Consider the following 20,205-nt stretch of genomic DNA (forward strand, 5'->3'; position numbering starts at 1 on the left):
GGTCCCCTAATACTGTATCTGAAGTCTCTTTTATATAGGCCTTAGTGGTCCCCTAATACTGTATCTGAAGTCTCTTTTATATAGACCTTAGTGGTCTCCTAATACTGTATCTGAAGTCTCTTTATATAGACCTTAGTGGTCCCCTAATACTGTATCTGAAGGCTCTTTTATATAGACCTTAGTGGTCCCCTAATACTGTATCTGAAGTCTCTTTTATATAGACCTTAGTGGTCCCCTAATACTGTATCTGAAGTCTCTTTCCCAAAATTCAGCCTTGGTGCAGAATTACAGCCACTAGAGCCAGTCCCACAATGAGCTTTCCTTAGGATGTGCCATTTCTGTGTCTGTAGCTTTAAATGCTATTGAGGAGGAGAGAGGGGGGGGGGCAAGGTGGAGGGGTGTGTGGCCTTGACCAACTACCACTTTGCTTGTTTTCAAGCCATGATCTCTCTCTCTCTCTCATGGGTGGGCCAAATTCTCTGGGCGGGCAAAGCAGAGAAAGGGGAGGTAACCTTTCCCCTTATGACATCATAAAGGGAAGATTCCTGATTGGCCCATCTGAGCTTTCATTTTCTCAAAGGCAGAGCAGGATACCCAGGGCTCTGTTTACACCTATCACCATTTCTAGCCACTGGGGGACCATAGGCAGGCTGGGGGAACTCATATTAATGTTAAAAAAACTCATAAAGTGAAATTTTCATGCCATGGGACCTTTAACAGTAAAATAACTATTTTTACTTAACTCTGAATTTACCATTTATTAGTGATGGTTATTATAAAGTGTTATCGATCCGGACCATTACTTATGATTTAGGGAATGTGTTTTGTTTTAGAACCCAACATAAAATTCTTATGCACGTAAAATGTGCAGTTATGTTGATTGAAACACGACTATCTGTCTGTTGTACGTAAGGTGCAAACTAGCCCGGGACTCATTCTGCTTCACTTTACGAGGAGTGATTCATCTGAGCCTGTGCAATTCCATTTAATCACAGATGATTGTGGATTTCGTTTCTTACAGAGCCGGCCATTAAGTTCCTTTTAATCATTTGTGATCAACACCGCAGAGATAAAGTAGCTCCGTCCTACCCACTCCCAGCCCTCATCTGCTTCCACCCCCTCCCTCCCTTTCTCCCTAAATCCTGTCCCTCATCTGACTGACACACATTTGGCCAGGAGCTGAAGCAGTGGGATAATCACAGATTTGCATTGTGTACTCACTCCTTCCCATTTTGTATCTCTGTCTCTCTCTACCCTCTCCTATGTCTCCAGGAAACCAGAAAAAGGCATCCAGTATCTGATAGAGCGAAACTTTGTTCCAGACACTCCGGTGGGTGTGGCCCACTTCCTGCTCCAGAGGAAAGGCTTGAGTAGGCAGATGATTGGCGAGTTCCTGGGTAACAGACAGAAACAGTTCAACCGAGATGTCCTTGAGTGAGTTTGCAGCAACTAATGTCCTCTTTTTGACGCATTTTTACGTGCAGATGGATCATTTTGTCTCAACCCCGGAAATTCTCCAAAACAAGCTTTTGACTTGGCTTGCCAACTATGCCGGTGCACAGAATTTTATTCTATCTTCCTCCCAGGAACATAAATATAAATCATTTGGTTGCAAATAGGGTTGCCAGCTTGCAATCTGCACTCATTCAAACAGTATTTTGAGTTTCTGAGTACTGCATAATGACTCAAGTTTCATTCAGGAAATAAACAGAAATAGAATCCACTCAGGAAATTGCTGTGATGCTCAGATAAACAAACGCACTCCTTTTATATCCTTCAGCCCTTAAACAGTAAAGGCACGTCTTATTTTGTGGTAGTGATTCTCAAACAGCACCTCTATTTTGTGCTTAAGACTGGACAGACTTATCTGAAACACACTTGAAGTACTATCAGACCCCTCTGAGATTCAGTGGAGGATAAGACCAACAAAGGCCCGTGAGTGTCAATTTGACAGGCATATCTAAAGGGCTCATTGAGAAAATGTCAATTAATCCTGATGTGCAAGAGATATAGAAAGCATAGAAAAAAGTTCTCAGGTCCTTTATTCAAGTTAAAGGGTCAATATCACAGTGGAAAAATGCTCCATTGCAGGTAAAAGTCCTGCATTTAAACTGCACTAATCAATGTTTATTTGAATAGGGACAGATGCTATGACATAGACATTTGTGCAACAAATCTCCAATGTCCATCATCACAGCATTTATAGCTATTGCTAATTTCCAATGCCCAAACAAATAAAATATGGGAGTAAATGTAATTTGAAAGGGTTGTTTGTAGCGACAAACCCACAAAGAATTATCACCTGGCTCTGCAGTTGACCTTAGCTCTATGGAGCTTTTTAGCATCTTTCAGTTTGTCGGGTTTGGTTTTACTTGCTGTTGCGGTTTTGGTTCTTCTAATACCAAACCACAGACAGACAAAGTAAGTGAAACAAATGGAGCATTTAGCAACTAAAGGGCACCAAACAGAGCTACAAGAGTGAATATGGGACTTACATTCATCTGGTCAGGGGCGTCGGACTGGGGGGGGGGAAGGGGACTGAGTACCCAGGGCCCTCATGTGAGGAGGGCCCAAAAAGATGCTAGAATGAATAGCTGTGGATGCGGGGAGGGGCCCATAGAAAATACCTTTCTACAGGGCCCAGAATTTTGTGCTACGCCCCTGGTTGCCAGAAACAGGTCTCCAAATAAATGGTAATGTTGCTTTCTGTCTACTGGTGGGGTAAATAGGAAACTGTTTGCTAACTAACTAACAAGGTAATATGTCAAATATGTCAAATTAAAGACAGTTATACATTACTGAATTCCATGCATCTCTCTTGAGCAATCAAGTTATTCAATTTAAAAGATTGTGTATTTTTTGTTTGTGTATATATTGTGTATCTAAACTGATCTTACCGCTTACCACTAATTGTGTGTTTTTTCACTAGCTGTGTGGTGGATGAAATGGACTTCTCGAGTATGGAGCTGGACGAAGCGCTGAGGAAATTCCAGGCACACATCAGAGTGCAGGGAGAAGCACAGAAGGTTGAGCGGCTGATAGAGGCCTACAGGTGAGAAACACAACACATGACATTTAATCTCCCAAACCAGTGTAGGCTCACCACGTCTCCAGGTCGGTTGGTCGATGTGCTCGATGTACGACCAAATTCTCATTGGTCGGACAATTGCTAATGTTACTTTAAAAAGGCTGCGTGTCCACCAAGGCATTTATTTTTCCAGCTAAAAAATGCCAGGTGCTCTTCTGAAGACACCCAGTGGGGAGCGCTTTGGAGGCGACTTGTTTTTTCAGCGGAGGCGCCTTTGTCGAGTCTGTGTAGCGCACTGAAACTATTCTGTGGGACTCGTGAGCTTTGCACCATGTGACAAGTCTAAACACCTGACCCTCTTAAACAGAGGTGACACCAAAATGTCACCGTCTTTAACACTCTAGGGCATAAGGTGGCTTTCACACCTACCTCGTTTGGTCCAGACTGTCAGACTTTTCAGTTTGATCCAAACCAAAATTACAGGTGTGAAACCTCCCCGCTGGTCCGACCAAAAGATGTGGTCCTGGTTCGGATTAAACTGAACCATGGTCCGGTTCGTTTCTAGTGGAAAAGCCTTTTTTGGCAGGCTGTCATGTTATAAGAGAAACGTAGCTCCTTGACGGAACCGCTCAGTGATTAGTGTGTATGTAGTGAGACAGAGGGACGGTTGATGCGCTGACAGCTGTCGGCTATCAGCGCAGAAAATAAATTAGCAGTTTACTTGTTAAGTGGGAGTAAATGTAGAGTGTAGGTTTCAGTTTGTCTCTAAATAAATGCTCCAGCTCCTCAAAACCCAAGTAAAGTTGCAGTGTCTTGCTTCTCTACAGTGTAACAAAACAAAAAGAGCCGTGGTAGCACGGGGAGAGCAGCAGACGGATGGAAAAAAATCACAAAAACTCTCCAGAGAGAGGATACGACAGGACGGGGAAGCCTGTCTACAAACCAATCAATTACAAGTATCGGGAGACGCGGCTCACGTAGGTGATGACTACAGGATGTCATTTATAGTCTATATCCACGACCTTCCACTTCCAGCGCCGCCCATGACGATTGGGATTGGTTTAAAGAAATGCCGATAAACCAAAGGACGTTCCTCTCCCATCCCAGAATGCTGTGTGTACTAGTCAGACCTTCCTCCGCAGCGCTGTGGAGGAAGGTCTCGCAATGTGAAACTATTTCATGTATAGTTCTTTAGTGCGCTTGCAAAACTACAGTGTGAAACCAAAACTAACCGGATCAATCGAATACAATGTAACAAAAACACGAACGTTGCTGTAATAAGTCCTTAAGAGCATCAGCGCTGCAGTGCAAAGCCATTTTAAACCCAGACTTTGTTCGACCAGATCACTGCAGAAAATAATTTTGAGGAAATTATGTAGTTCAAAAAGTTGAGGATAACCTCCCTCAGGACTGCTGATGGATGTTGTTTGTAACTCGTTTATTTTCTCCAAACCTCTGGTAGAAAGGTGCTCTCATGACCCCAGAGAATTGGCTTTGAGCACTGAGTGAGGACATTTCGGCCTCAGTAAACACGCAGGCACTGTTACATCGGGGAGATAACGATAAATGATCATCGGGCGCTCGCCTGCAGCCCACAGATACGATCATGGACTCACTTTATGGTGACTCAGAAAGCTGTTCAACGGCCTGTCTGGTGGCTGCAGGCTGTATTGACAGTCTTCAGCGGTGTTCTTTTGACTTGAGGCTATGAAGCATTATTTAAATGTGTGTGTGACCACAGCTCAGATGATGGAGAAATCAATATCAATATCAATATTGATATTCCTGCCCATGAGTGGAACTAACAGGGAGGTCACTGATTTATTTTGCCTTGAAGGAAAGAACTGTCTCTCAGGTTCAGCCAGATCTGACGTTAGTACTGTGTTCTGGTCCAACTGAAGTTTAAGTTCTCCTCATTGTGTGTAATACAGTATAAACAATATACTTGATACTATAATATTAGTGCATAGTTAAAAAAAATATATTTTCTTTGTCGATGATTTGGATCTGGATTACTCGATTAGTTGTTTGGTCTCTGAAATGTCTAGTCAGGCTATCACCAGACCAAGCTGAATCTTTTAAGATTGAACATTAGTCTGGGGAGTCTGCTCTGTATTTTCTACTGCACAAGAGGCGTGATCAACGGGCATAGTTGAAATGACTCTGTACGCAATTGGATAGTCCTTCAACCAATCAGACCAACGATCCGGGTGATGTAGCAGCGACAGCGGCATCAACTGGTTGCTGCTCTTCGGTGGCCGTCATGTTGAATGTAAACAAGAAGCTGCTTGGTCGCTTCTCTATCGTCATCGTGGTAAACCCGCCAATAGCGCGCCAGGTGGATAAGCCAGTTTGTGATTGGTTCCTGCAAATTTGTAACGGAAGCAGTTCCCCGGCAGATAGGGCTGGGTTTACCCAGTCTATGAAATGTCATAAATGGTGAAATGATGTCGATCAGTGTTTCCCAAAGTCCAAGATGACGTCCTCAAATGTCTTGTTTTGTCCACAACTCAAAGATTTTCAGTTTACTGTCACGGAGGAGTGAAGAAACTAGAAAATATTCACATTTAGAAAGCTGGAATCAGAGAATTTTAACTTTTTATGTCATAAAAAATGACTTAAACAGATGAATCGATTATCAAAATAGTTGACGTTAATTAAAAAATTGGCAACTAATCGATTAATCAATTACTCTTTGCAGCTCTAGACATGTTTGTGGTGTGCTGTTGACTGGAAGACGACTTTAGAAACAAGAGATGTGTGCGAAAATAGAGTTATCTATCAACTAGGGCTGCACAATATAGCTTTTTTTTATCGCCATCGCCATATCAACTGCCGCAATAAACACATCGCGAAAGACACTCAAAGATTATTTGTGTTAGTTGAAAGAAAGTATCAGTAGAAAACTGCACTTTCAAATGTAACATTCTTTATTTAGTGCAGCTGCATGTTCAATTTAATGTTCAATTTGTTCAATAAAAGAATGTTGGTAATTATTTCCTTTCATTTGTTTTAAATTCATCAAGCAATTTGTTTATTTTTAGCAGAATACTGAAAACAGAAATGCAGAACTGAGAACACTTTGATATCTGTTTATTTATCGCAAGTAATATATTGTTATCAGGATATGCAACAACGTTATCGCATATTTTCCTCATATCGTGCAGCCCTGCTATCAACTACTATCCATTTAAGCTGTTCCAGTAAGTTATGTTTCAGCCCAGTCTCACGGCAGTTTGTGAAATTGAATTTTAAAGTAATGTATTTCAACGGGAAGCATATTTCGTGATCACAGAACGATTACGGTAGCGAGTAGTATTGATAAGGCGAAAATCCACGCAGGGAGGTTGGTTGGGGGGGTGGATGGGTCAAACAATACAGGACTTTCACCCAGGAGACTGGGGATGTTGCAGTTCCTTTACCGTTATTCTCTTCCTAACCACAACCGTCCCGTTGTTGTCGGCGTCTCCTGCATGTGACGGTTCCATTCCCCGTTCTCTTTTCCTAACCACAACCGTCCCGTTGTTGTGGCCGGCATGTGGCGTTTCATTTCCCCGTTGTTGCGTCCCCCAGAGCAGCCTAGTATCATGGCAGTTCGTGAAATGGTCACGTTCGAAAATCTTGACCTGTACACGAATCAATAAATCAAAATAACGTGACCGTTTCACGAACTCTCGTGAGACCGTGTTGAATGTTTTGTTGTAAATCAAAATACAAAAAAAAAGTCAAGTACATTTCTGTTTCCAATGTCCTCTTTGCAGCCAACGCTACTGCATCTGCAACCCCGGTGTGGTGCGACAGTTCAGGAACCCCGACACCATCTTCATCCTGGCCTTTGCCATCATCCTCCTCAACACAGACATGTACAGCCCCAACGTCAAACCCGAACGGAAGATGAAGCTGGAGGACTTTGTTAAGAACCTTCGAGGTACTTTTGTCCTCCCTTCCTGCACTGCTACTGTGCAGCTCCAGGGATAAATATTCAACTCAAATTGAGTTTTGTGCATGTCTTTTGCCTTGATTAATGACCGTGTCAATGAGGTATTTATTTTTTGGCAGAGGAAGAAAGCTTTGCTGTCGAGGCAAATCACTTTTTAGTTGCCCTCGAGATTTTGAGGGTATTAGCAGGGGCTTTGTGGCATGGCTAACTCATTTCTCTGCCTATTGGAGTGTCAGTAATTAAAGTACAGTATTGAGTGGAGAAGAAATGTTTGTCTTCGGAGAGCTCTGAAGGACATTTCTGTGTGTACTGTGGGAAATATGTGCAACGCAGCAGTATGTAAGTAAAGTCAGGGGTTTATCAACTCTCATAAATCTCTGAATTAATCATTAATCCTTCTCTTTCTCTCTTTCTCTCTGTCTCTCTCTCTCTTTTCCTCTCATCCTCTCACAGGAGTGGATGATGGGGAAGACATCCCCCGAGAGATGCTGGTGGGCATATATGAGCGGATTCGCAAGCGAGAGCTCAAGACTAATGAAGACCACGTGTCCCAGGTTCAGAAAGTGGAAAAACTCATTGTTGGGAAAAAGCCGGTGAGTCTTGAGGTTTGCCCTCAGGGCTGCTGCGCAAAAAGTGTGACCGCTTTTATCTTACCTTCCATTCAAGAGCTGAATCTAACAGGAGCATGCATAACATATTCTTTGTAAATCTTTACAAACATTCCCCGAAAGAACCAAGCAGGCCTGCCTTGTTGCACGATCCAAATTCTCTTCAAAACTTTTTTTAAGGCTCCTTCAAATGCGGTCCACAAATGCGGCCTCCTTTTACAGAATCCGAAGGGACCAACTGTTGTATCCTTCGCAGCCCCAGGATTCCCAGCATTCATTTCAGCATTCAAGCCGAAGCACAGGCAAACTCAAACGGACAACTACCAATATTTCTTTTTTTTACAACTTATGTCTGCTATGTCATTATTAAATTCACTTTTGGGAATGTTTTAGGTGAGAAATTAACTGTTATGTGTAGATGTCAAAATATATCTATCAAACAGGAGCATCATTATTAGTATTATTATTATTATTTATGGCCTACATCCTATAAAAACAAAAATAAATGAAAAGAGCATTCTTTACTTGAACCACCTTTTTTCACCGTGTGACATATTGATTCTTCAAGGCCGGAGACCTTCATGCTGAATGACTGCAATATGTCTTTTGCCCTAAGAGCCAGCCAAGAAAATTGCCGTCTGACAGGCTCCATAATAATAAACGAGACAAACAGCCTCACACTATATGATCTTGAAGGTGTTTACTTGAAACCCTAACCCTTATTTTCGGGCCATTGATGCCTTTTTTTCATCAAACTCCACTTTGGTGACACAAATCAGCAGAAGTCCAAGAGACCTTGACTGTGTCATGAACATCATGTTGACGCACATTGGGAACACATACAGTATCAAAAGATGGATTGTGAGGAACACATAGATGTTTGTTCTGTGATCCATAAAAACTAGTTTTTCTGATTTTAAATGTGGCCCATTTCTCTTGTTGAACATTACACGTGGAATTTCTTTTCCTTGATGTATCGTGACTGTAAAAGTTCCCGTATGTGTTCACTGATCCCTGTAAAATGACCTGACTTGAATATATTTCTCACTCCATAGATTGGCTCGTTACACCACGGTCTGGGCTGTGTAAGTATTACTCTTTCTGTCATCTACATCTTAGGGTTGAGTGGAAACATTTGTAAAATACTCAGAGACTTTATGGGAGAGAGGCAAACATTGTGGATAGAGCTGCAAAGATGAATGGATTAATCGATTAGTTGTCAACTATTAAATTAATTGCCAACTATTTTGATAATCGATTATTCGGTTTGAGTAATTTTTTATGAAAATTAAGTCAAAATTCTTTGATTCCAGCTTCTTAAATGTGAACATTTTCTAGTTTCTTCTCTCCTCTGTGACAGTAAACTGAATATCTTTGAGTTGTGGACAAAACAAGACATTTGAGGACATTGTCTTGGGATTTGGGAAACACTGATCCACATTTTATAGACCCAACAACTAATCGATTAATCGAGAAAATAATCGACAGATTAATCGACAATGAAAATAATCGTTAGTAGCAGCCCTAATTGTGGAACGTGTAAAGTTATATTTATTTTTTATACTCAGTAATGATGCTGTATTGTGTGTGCAGGTACTATCCTTACCCCACCGGAGACTGGTCTGTTATTGCAGACTTTTTGAAGTGCCCGACCCCAACAAACCACAAAAGTTGGGGCTGCACCAAAGGGAGATCTTCCTCTTCAATGACCTGCTAGTGGTAGGGCAGACATTATTGTTCCAGCACATTGAGAACACAGTTGAGCATTCACTAAAAGAGTCTAAACCACAGTATATTATGCCATTTTTTTTTTATAGGTTACTAAAATTTTCCAAAAGAAGAAGAACTCTGTGACGTACAGCTTTCGGCAGTCCTTCTCACTTTATGGCATGCAAGTGCTGCTCTTTGAGAATCAGTGTAAGTGCCATGAAGACTTTTGTGTAAACTCTTTCTAAATGTGTCAGTATGCTTCAAACAAATTAGATTACACGCAAACACTTCTAAAAGCAAAAATGTTTATGGCTGTTAGAGAATGGCCACACTCCAGGGCAGGGTGAAAACCAAGCGGCAACCTCCATTGCTGAAAAATGAAGCCAATGTGGAAATGCCAACAGTTCATGGAATGGTAGTGTATATCCACGACGTTCCATTTCCAGGTGCCGCCAGAAATTCTGCCGGATGTCTCTTTTTTCGGCCGGATGTCCGTCCCCTTCCTCTTTCTTTGTGTTGGCGTTCTAACCTCTGGTGGATTTCTGAGGACTATGGTTAACTGCTCCTCAGATCTCTGCAGGGTAAATCCAGACAGCTAGCTAGACTATCTGTCCAATCTGAGTTTTCTGTTGCACGACTAAAACTACTTTTGAACGTACACATTCCACCAAAACAAGTTCCTTCCTGAGACTATTTTGCAGCGGCACCGTCCGGCGCCATGACAATTGTGATTGGTTTAAAGAAATGCCAATAAACCAGAGCACGTTTTTCTCCCATCCCAGAATGCTGTGTGGACTAACCAGACCCTCTTCCGCAGCGCTGTGGAGGAAGGTCTAGCAAAGCGAGACTAATCGAATGGCCACTTGAGGCTGGCTCCAAAAGTGAGTCAATCCCCATAGACCCCCAACTTTACAGCAGAAATAAACATGTTTACTGTCTGGAACAAAAAATGGTTTTGGTCTTTAAAGCCTTAATGACAATTGTAGGGGGGATTAACATTTTTTATAACTCACCTGTTTAAATTTTATTCAGGCTTAAAGTTGTGCATAATTACCAGGTGGGTGCCGTCGCAGGAGGTGAGCCCTAGTCTCACATTGCCAGACCTATCTCCACAGCACTGTGAAATAAGGTCTGGCTACACCACAGATACATTCTGGGATAGGAGAGAAAACTCCGGATGCAGCGACGATGGCTCTGCAAAATAGTCTCAGGAAGGAACTTGTGTTGGTGGAACATTTGCACCCCGCAAAAGAAAACGCTACGTACAATATTAAATTAAGTTAACAGTTCACACAATACAGTAATGTGAGCTATTTAAATTGGCTGGATACATGGTTAAACCTTATTGCTCTTACCAGTGTATCACCGTGTGTACGTCCACAGCAGTCCCACCAATCTGTCTCAAAACATGCCGTCACGTGATGCCCTCTGGCCTAAAAAGACTTTGGGTCCTATTTTAACGATCTAAACGCACGGCGTGAAGCGCCTGGCACAGGTGTGTTTAGGGCGTGTCCAAATCCACTTTTGCTAGTTTGATGGCGGAAAAAAGGGTCCGTGCGCCAGGCGCATGGTTCTAAAGGGTTGTACTTAGTGTCTTCATTAATCAGAGGTGTGTTTTGGGCGTAACATGCAATCAACCAATCAAAGATCATCTCCCATTCCCTTTAAAAGCCAGGCGCGTTTGGACCTTGGAGCATTGCTATTATGATGGCAGATTTGCACCGTAATATTTTTATTTGTAATCTTTTGCATGTTTGTGCTGCTGTGCGTCCCTGTGTGTGTAAAAAGCATAGTGTGCGATAAAATTTGTGCGTTAAAATAACAATGAAATGCTGCGTTATTGACTTTAGACCAGGTTTTTGTTGGTCAATAGCGCGATCACTTCCCGCTGCCTCAAGATAGCAATACGCCCATAATGCGCCTGAACACACCTCCCTGTAAGACCAGCACGCCCATGGGCCACAAATGGGCGCAGGTGCATTTGCTATTTAAACGACGTGGGCGCTGGACAGGAAATTGACAACTGGGTCGGTCTTAAACTAGCAAAGACACTTGTGTCGGGCTTTGCGCTGCGCTGGGTGCAAGATAGGGCCCAGAGAGTGGAAGTAGAGGGCCAAAGCCTGACATGTCAGGCTGTATCCTGGAAATGTACTTCCGTTGATCCAGACTAGGCGAGCCCAGACTGTAGCCTTCAATCAGCCTGCCTCAGCTCCACCACGCTCCACCTCTTTGTCCATGTTTGGATTAGCTGACATCAGACACTGCCAAGATGGCGACAGCCGGAGCCACCAGGAGTTGCCCACTTTTAACCTTCATTTTTTCTTCAGAAACCTATGGGTGACATCACGGAGACTACGTCCTTATTTTACGGTCTATGGTCAAACCCACATTCTGATGTCAGAAAGGTGTGGAGGGTGGAGGTTTCAGACAGTGGTCGAAAAATCATTTAGTTTGAAGCATACTGATGGCTACCTTAATAGCAGCAGTTGTCTGTTATTGAAACAACTCTAATTTCTGTAGACTGCCCTTGGTGGTCTGTCTATTTTGTGTGGACTCGGGTTAAAGTGTGGATATCATCACTCTTTAGATTATCCCAATGGAGTCCGTCTGACCTCAGCCGTTCCTGGAGCTGACATCAAAGTCCTCATCAACTTCAACGCACCCAATCCTCAGGACCGCAAAAAGTTCACTGACGATTTGCGAGAATCGATTGCTGAAGTCCAAGAGATGGAGAAGTACAGAATAGAATGTGAGCAAAAGTTTTACATTTTTTCTAGATATTTGTGCTCAACAACTATCCATCCTTTAACCAGACTGTAATCTAACGCAGTGGTTCCCAAACTTTCTCTGCAGGGCCCCTCTATTTTGTAAATGAAAATATATTCAAGTCCCACAATCAGCTGTTTCTACGTGAAGGGACAGTCAATGAGACGACAATTGGCAGTCAGATCAGGCTCCTAAGATCCAATTGTGGTCACCGCTATGTATTTTCTTCTTTCCGTCTTTGTTTGGTAGTTATGGCTTTTGCTGAAGCTTCATTGTCTGCTTTATGTTTACCTGGCAGTCCTTTCACAAAGCTGTCCATGCTTTGCTAGCAGTGCAGCAGAACCATGCATTATATATTTATATTTAGCATCGCCGCACCCTACTTTTATAACTCTGGGTGCGCCCCTCAGTTTTGGAACCACTAGTCTAACGTCAATTCAAATATAACATTACAAAAGAGGGAAGTCTGGATTACTGTTAATGTTGTGTGTGTGTCTCCCGCACAGCTGAGCTAGAGAAGCAGAAGGGGGTGGTGAGGCCCAGCATGTCCCAGAGTTCAGGGTTGAAGAAGGACACGGGCAACGGCAACCTGAGCCGAGGGAGCCTCGACGACAGCTACGCCATCGGCGAAGGTTTGAAGAGGAGCGCCCTCAGCAGCTCCTTACGTGACCTCTCAGATGCAGGTAAAAGTCAGGGGTTGCCATGGTAATACAATAGCTCACATCCCACCCCCTCTACTAGACAAAGTAGAGTGTGTACTCAAGCTGAATGCTGGCATGATACTATTCACTTCTTTTTGGATGTAAATTGATTTGGAAACTTTGGAAGAAGCTGAGTTCCTGTTCCTGTTTTGATTTGGGTGGTAGCCACGGCAACGGACCTGCCAATGCAGAGTGTCTTATAGGGAACACATCCTCTGAATAGAGCTGCACGATTATGGCCAAAATTATTATTATTATATATTTTTATATTGTTTTTTGAGGCATTTTCAGGCCTTTTATTTGATAGGACATGTTAGACATGAAAGGGGAGACAGAAGGGGAATGACAAGCAGCAAAGGGCCGCAGGTCGGAACCGAACCCGCGGCCGCTGCGGCGAGGACTAAGCCTCTGCACACGGGCGCATGCTCTACCAGGCGATCCACCCAGGCACCCGGCCAAAATTATTTTTTTGATCAATATTGAGATCACAGTTATTTATCCTGATTATTCATTGATTTTAGGAACAATTTTTTTTTTTTATTGCACTTTCACTTCCATGTTGTGCTAAATTTCTGCCAATGTACAAGTCTTTGCATCAAAATAAGATTCTTATTCACATTTCATAGAAGGAAAATATAAATAAAATTGTACCAAAACTTAAAATACCCAAAATAAAATCAACAGAGCGCTGCTTTCACATTGTGCTTAATTCCTCCCAATGTACAAATCTTTGCATCAAAATAAGACTAAAATAAGCTTCTTCACCTGAATTCAGTGCATCTCCAAGAAGCAAAATAGAAATAAAATTGTACCCTTTGCCTTCTGCTCCAGACATTTGATATTTGTTTCTTCAGCAGCATAACGGCTCCCAAAACGTGAAGCCAAAACATCTTGATCGCCCCCTGGTGGCTGGCTGTGAGTTTAGGAAGCGCTTGATTTGATATGCAGCGTTTTCTATGAGCCAAGCGGAGAGCACATTTTAAACATTATGTTCATGCATTAATTCATTAGGTTACGTTTATAAAAAAAACTTTTTGTCGTATTGAAACTGTCATATTCTTAAAGTAGTACATGAGACAGATTTGAAAAAAGCATGTTCCTCTGCCTCCTCTTAACCTGACTCCACCAGATGGATCGCTTCGCATTTACTCGGCATATCCATCTGGGAACTTTCCGTTGGAGAACTTTTGGGAAGGGGCGAAAATACTGGTTAGCTGATTGGATAAACCATCTGTCTATCACCACCTATGTTGGTGATAGACGGGCCAAATCAACCAATCAGATCAACGATATATCAAACTCTTGCTGAAACCAGTCGGGAGAAGAGCAAAAACATCTTTTCCTCCGAGAAAAATCCCCAGTGCCGTTTTTTGATCTTCTTTCAATGAAGGAATACTTTCTAATTCGGATAAAACTTGCGCGATAGCTACGCTCATCTCATCTGTGGAAGCCGCCACGTTGTTTAGACTGAACAGTCTCTTCTCGTTGCGTCACACCTAAACCCGCCTCAAAACCAACGCTGATTGGTCGGTCGTTTGGCGAACGGCTCCAAATTTTCTCTATCTCAAGATGCCAGACTGATCTGCGAGTGGAAAACTGGAGTTCGCGAGATCAGGACGCTCTCACGAGGCTAGCCTCCTCTTGGTGCTACTGATATTTGCAAGTTTCCACTGCATGAAAAAAGTCGAGCAAAATCCAAGCACCGCCGACCGACAAGCAAGCAAGCTTTCTCATTTTTAGCTAAACAGTTCACTAAAATACATTTCTGAAAACATTTGAGAAGAGAAATGTAATGCAGGCAATGCAGTAACAGGATCTTGATTCATATTTGGGCGTTGCCTAGTTTGGCAGTTAACGAGCCGTCATTGACACCGAGACTTCTCGGCGTTGATCATATCTGTGTGAGCAGATATGACAAGAAGTTATTTGTTATAAAAGTTATCAACTGTAGCTTTAATTGTGGGAAGCCAAAACCGTGATCGAGATAAATATTTGATTAATTGTGCAGCCTTACCTCTGAACTATGAAGCCGGTGACGCAAGCAGACAGAGATGGGTGTTTGCTAATGGGCCCAGGTGTAATTTACTAATAACACTGCACCACCGGCGGGGGAGGAGACAGCACTATGTAGGTCACTATGATCAATTTGAGCGTCTTAGCGGTAAGAGGAATTAATGTTGGGAGGTTGAATCAGGCAGGATGTAGAGAGTCGCCTCTACACTGCAGAGCAGCTGTGCACAAACACACTCAGTGATGTCAGCGCAGGGTTCAGACTAGTAAAGAGACACAATACATTTTAGTGGCGGTCTTTAAAGAGCCCAACCAGGCCTATAATTCCTTTATGAGCTGTTTGTGCATCACTCAGTAATACATTTACAAGATTTGAGGTTCATTTTTGTTTAAAGTGACTCATATTAATACAGCTTTCTCGACCCTTAAAGGGGTTTGCAGACAGGTGTACACAAAGTCAGTTTACCTGTAATGGGCGGCACTACTGTACTCAGTAGGCCTGCACGATTCGGGGAAAAATATGAATCAGGATGTTTTAGCTTAGAATTGACATCACGATTCTCTGCCACGATTTTTTTCTCACAAAGTGTAATGTGTATTGCACACATGAACCATGACAAAACAAAAGAAATTGGCAGTACCAAACAGATTTTTTTGGCACCTAGAGCACATTGCACATCACCACAAGCCTGTAAACATAGAGGCTTCAATGAATGAAGAAAATATAGTACATGCTGGCTACCAAAAAAGGTCTTTCTCTGTAGGGATCCTCCATAATGTTGTCAGACACTTAGACACAGACACTGAACTTTTAGTGGACGGTGATTGATGAATTGATGGTGCAAAATTGCCCAATAATGTTACTTTGCGGCTTGTTTCGTCTTGCTTAATACTGGACCAGTTTCAAAGATTGTTGTTCCCATCACTCACTTAGACACAAAAACAGGAAAATAGGGTCCAGGTTGAATAAAAACTAAGTTACCCTTTAATGCAGAGATCTTCAACAGGGGGTCCGGGCCCCTAGGGGGTCCATAGAGTTACTGCAGGGGGGCCACTAAATTATTGTTAATTTTTATTATATATATATATATATATATATATATATATATAGTTTCATTACAGAAAAATACTTCACACATCAATAACTTGTGACAGGTGCGTCCCGCACACTGTCTAACTTTTGAAAGTTTAAAAAAAAAAAATTAAACTTAACATGAATCCAACAAATTATTAGCAAATATAAATCCCCACTGATGATAGGCTTACTGGCCTATAGGTAAGGTAGTCACTAAGGTAGTCATCCACAGATACAGTTCATCCTAAGGATTCACTGTGCAACATAAAGACATGATTTAAAAAATCATACCAACATTTATTTTAATTGCTTAGTATTCTATGCACTAAACGTTATTGTAGGCCCACTTTAATATGCAACTTAATTTTATACATTATGTAGTAGGGGGTCCCTGCTCTGTCTCTCTTGCAAGTTAAGGGGTCCTTGGCTTAAAAAAACGTTGAAGACCCCTGCTTTAATGGATGTGAAATGCTAAATTGCTGGAGTATCCCTTTAATGCAGCCAGATTGAAAGTCTTTTCCTGATGAGTGGACTCCTGCCAGCTGTGCCTACAGTTGCTGTGTAGACATGTAAAGAAATCATCAAGATTGAGTGATCCCAGAAGCTACGCTTGTTGTGGAGTTGTAGCGCTGTCTTGCTTCTTCCCTTTTCCTTTAGTCCTTATTCGCCTCCCTCTGCCATACTGACAATCTGCTGCTAGCTAGTCATGTGCCACTATGCTCGCCCTATAGGGTGCTAGCGTCCCTTCCCCTCCGTACTAGACAGACGGGATATGTGCACCTTCACGTGTTAACCAGGCGTGTCTAATCTGTCATGTTACATGTTCTGGGCAGGCAAGCGTGGGAGACGCAGCAGTGCAGGATCACTAGACAGCAATATTGAAGTAAGTAGGACGCAACTGATGCTGTGAGCTGTCCTCTGACTTTATGTTGTTCGTTCGGAACATACAAGTCTCTGTTTTTTGTTTCTTTGTAGTTTGAGTTGTTGTTTTTTTACTGTTGTTGGTGGTGTTTTTGTTGTGAGCACCTTGGTCACTGTGCATGCAATGGGCTGAACAGAAATGATCCACTGTGGCTGACACATGTTGTTAACCCTTGATGTACACAGCATGACACAACTAATAATGCTCTGCTCTCGTTGTTGACGTTAGACTCTTCCCTTTGAATCATCCTCATGTGTAGTTGGTTAGAGTTTTAGCCATTTTTTTTTTAATTTTGTGAACCTGTGCTTTGTCATCTCCAGCTACTGCATGCTCACACAGTTTGAAGTGACAGACTTGCACGACTTTCTTTCACTGACCCCTGACCCCTTGACAAGAAGTTTGTCCCATTTCCTTTTTTTTATTGTCACACTATAGCCAGCAATGTACTGCAGTGAAAGAATCCAAACATGGAGGCACAGATGTTAAACAGTTACTATAAACTCTCTCATACCAGACAATCTCTGTCATCAGGACCATTTTAAAGTGGCTAGCTGTGATGTTTAATTTAATTGTTATTTCACATAAGTCTATATTTTTAAGTTCTTCAGTGCTAGTTTTAATCTAGATCTTTTGCCAGAACAGGACCTTTAAGGATAAAGCTGTCATTATTATTATATGGTTTTCTTATAATCAACAATTCCCATTAAAAGACCAAAACCAAAAAGTCCATCTCTCAAAACTCTACACAAAGTCTGGGGCACTCAGCCCAAAGAACACTTTGATTAAGCTAGCTGTTAGATTAACACATCTCCACCACAAGCAGAAAAACAGTCCGCTAAATTCCGCAGATTTTCAGTATGGATCACGGCTGAAAACTTTATAAGAAATCTGCAGATTCTGTGTGGCCCTGTTTACTGTATACATGCAGGATAAATGGTTGAAATAGTTAGCTTAAATTAGCCTAATGTTAGGGGATAAATGGTTGAAATATTTAGCTAAAAGTAACGTTAGTGGATAAATGGTTGAAATAATTAGCTTAAAGTAGCCTAATGTTAGTGGATAAATGGTTGAAATAGTTAGCTAAAAGTAGCCTAATGTTAGGGGATAAATGGTTGAAATAATTAGCTAAAAGTAGCCTAACGTTAGTGGATAATGGTTGAAATAGTTAGCTAAAGGTAACGTTAGTGGATAAATGGTTGAAATAATTAGCTTAAAGTAGCCTAATGTTAGTGGATAAATGGTTGAAATAGTTAGCTAAAAGTAGCCTAATGTTAGGGGATAAATAGTTGAAATAATTAGCTAAAAGTAGCCTAACGTTAGTGGATAAATGGTTGAAATAGTTAGCTAAAAGTAACCTTGGTGGATAAATGGTCAAACATTCAGCTTCACTCTGAGTAGTAGAAGCTAGTAGTACGATTGCTGGCCAAACCAACCTTAATATTGGCAGTTCAATTGTATGAAAATATCTATTATATGATAAATAGTGTCATACATTTGGAACATACATTATACAGTAAACTGATGAAGGGGTAAGTGAGTTCATCTGACAGAGCTGTGGAGGTACCTCAAAAGGACCAAATGGTTGGGAACCACTGATTAAATATACAGTAGGCCTATGTATTAAAAGATTTACTCTCAAGTGGTCATTTAAAAAAAAAAGATTACCATGTATAAGAAAATCCAGGTACCATGCACGGCAGAGTATCCAATTTAAAGCCTATAAGCACGGTGTCGTTCCACTGTCCAAGCAGTCCGATAGTCCAACAAGTCATCGCAAGGGTTAGGCTGCTCTGATACATTAAGAAACAATTAATGAAAACACATGAGCACATCATAACTCAACACTCTGGATCTTTTGGATAACTAAGTCATCGGTGATATCAGTTGGTGAGGATGCTGAAAGACAATACCCACCCACCCCAGCAATAGCCGACTCACCCTGCTGCCGTCTGGCAAACGAGAAGTATCTGCTGTCGGACCACCAGACTACAGAGCAGCTTCTTTCCTTAGGCTGTGAGACTCTTCAACTCATCCTCCTCAAAGGGACTACAACTTGCATTTCATCGTGCAACCCTGTGTTGTAGAATGACAATAAAAGAACCTTGCATTTTAATTGTTTGCATGTTATGCATGGCTCTGAAGGATTTGCTTCATTTCTTTAACATAAACCTTTATTTTGATTGTATATCTTGTTATTCTGTTACTGTGTCCTTTTTTGTCTTTCTAAATGGGAATTTAGAAAACACATCTCGAAAACACATTAACTCTTATCGGTAAAGGGTAATTTTTTTTTTTTTTTTTTTAACCTGGACCCTATTTTCCCATGCATTGGTGTCTAAGTGACTAATGTGAACAACTGCAAATTTCCACCTACTAGAAGTGCTGTTTTTGCCATTGACAGGCTCAGATTATTAGTCTAAGTGTCTGACAACATTATGGAAAGGATCCCTACAGAGATAGACATTTTTGTTAAAGAATAAAAACCTTTTTGTTTAACATTACATAACAACAGCTCCAAAATTGCCATTGCCAAACACACCAGACTCAATTTAAAAAAAGAACCAAGACGGCTTTTTATGATGATAAAATTACAGTTTATTTAAATGGAGTCTGGTGGGTTTGGCGATTTTGGGGATGTTTAATGTAAAAAAAAAAAAAAAAAAGGAATCTTGCTCTTTAACAAAAAGGTTGACCTCTGTAGGGTTCCTTTCCGTAATGTTACCAGACACTTAAAATAATAATCTTAGCCTGTCATTGGTAAAACAAGCACTTGTAGTGGACGTAAATTGAAGGTGCGCAATTGCGTTGCAACAGTAGCTTGTTTCGCTGCTGTCTTGCTTAATACTGGACCAGTTTCAAAGATTGTTGTTCCCATCACTCACTTAGACACAAAAACAGGAAAATAGGGTCCAGGTTGAAAAACCCTGAAGTAACCCTTTAACTCAATAGTGCACTCTTGGTAAACCCAAACTTGACAGTTGAAAACGGTACTGCATACAAATGTGTGTACTGTATACAGGCTGCAGCTTCAGATTGTTCTATGTAAAGTCTCCACAGTGGGGGTACATGAAAATGAAAGAGGGTACTGTAACCTTGGAATCCAGATAAAACTGACAGGAACAGCATCAGCAGTCAGAGAGCGAGTCTGAAGACTTAGACGCAGTTTGTCTGCTCATGACGATGCAGATACTGCAGGCTCTGACAAGCTCAGCAAGCTGAGCCTCCAAATCATTTAGAGAGAGCCGACCGTGAGATGTTAACATGGATAGACAAACAAAGGCAGTGGACCAGAAAAGGAAATGGAGAAGCTTTTCCACAGGGCAACACATGCAGTCGTGTAAGATATGAGATCAGCTGTAGCTGGTCATGCAGTTGGTGCTGCTGTGTGATAAATTCAACAAGCCTGTGCACACTGCAGAAACCCAAACGAGTGGGCTGATGTGTT

At 41.7% G+C, this 20,205-nt stretch overlaps 1 protein-coding gene across 10 annotated transcripts in view; it reads left to right on the forward strand.

The window, feature by feature from the left end:
• Positions 1-20,205, forward strand: part of iqsec1b (IQ motif and Sec7 domain ArfGEF 1b) — a 232,514-nt gene that overhangs the window by 210,991 nt on the left and 1,318 nt on the right. For 9 of the 10 annotated variants that reach the window (XM_031280054.2, XM_036002367.1, XM_036002368.1 and 6 more), the window contains 10 exons: positions 1,273-1,434; positions 2,930-3,052; positions 6,790-6,956; positions 7,422-7,561; positions 8,632-8,661; positions 9,170-9,295; positions 9,394-9,493; positions 11,874-12,035; positions 12,559-12,735; positions 16,672-16,721. In XM_031280054.2, coding sequence (XP_031135914.1) covers positions 1,273-1,434; positions 2,930-3,052; positions 6,790-6,956; positions 7,422-7,561; positions 8,632-8,661; positions 9,170-9,295; positions 9,394-9,493; positions 11,874-12,035; positions 12,559-12,735; positions 16,672-16,721 — 1,237 coding nt within the window. The remainder of the gene's footprint in view (positions 1-1,272; positions 1,435-2,929; positions 3,053-6,789; positions 6,957-7,421; positions 7,562-8,631; positions 8,662-9,169; positions 9,296-9,393; positions 9,494-11,873; positions 12,036-12,558; positions 12,736-16,671; positions 16,722-20,205) is intronic. The other variant, XM_031280075.2, reaches the window with a different exon arrangement.

The sequence above is a fragment of the Sander lucioperca genome, chromosome 6 (genome assembly GCF_008315115.2).
Source record: "Sander lucioperca isolate FBNREF2018 chromosome 6, SLUC_FBN_1.2, whole genome shotgun sequence".
Taxonomy (NCBI): domain Eukaryota; kingdom Metazoa; phylum Chordata; class Actinopteri; order Perciformes; family Percidae; genus Sander; species Sander lucioperca.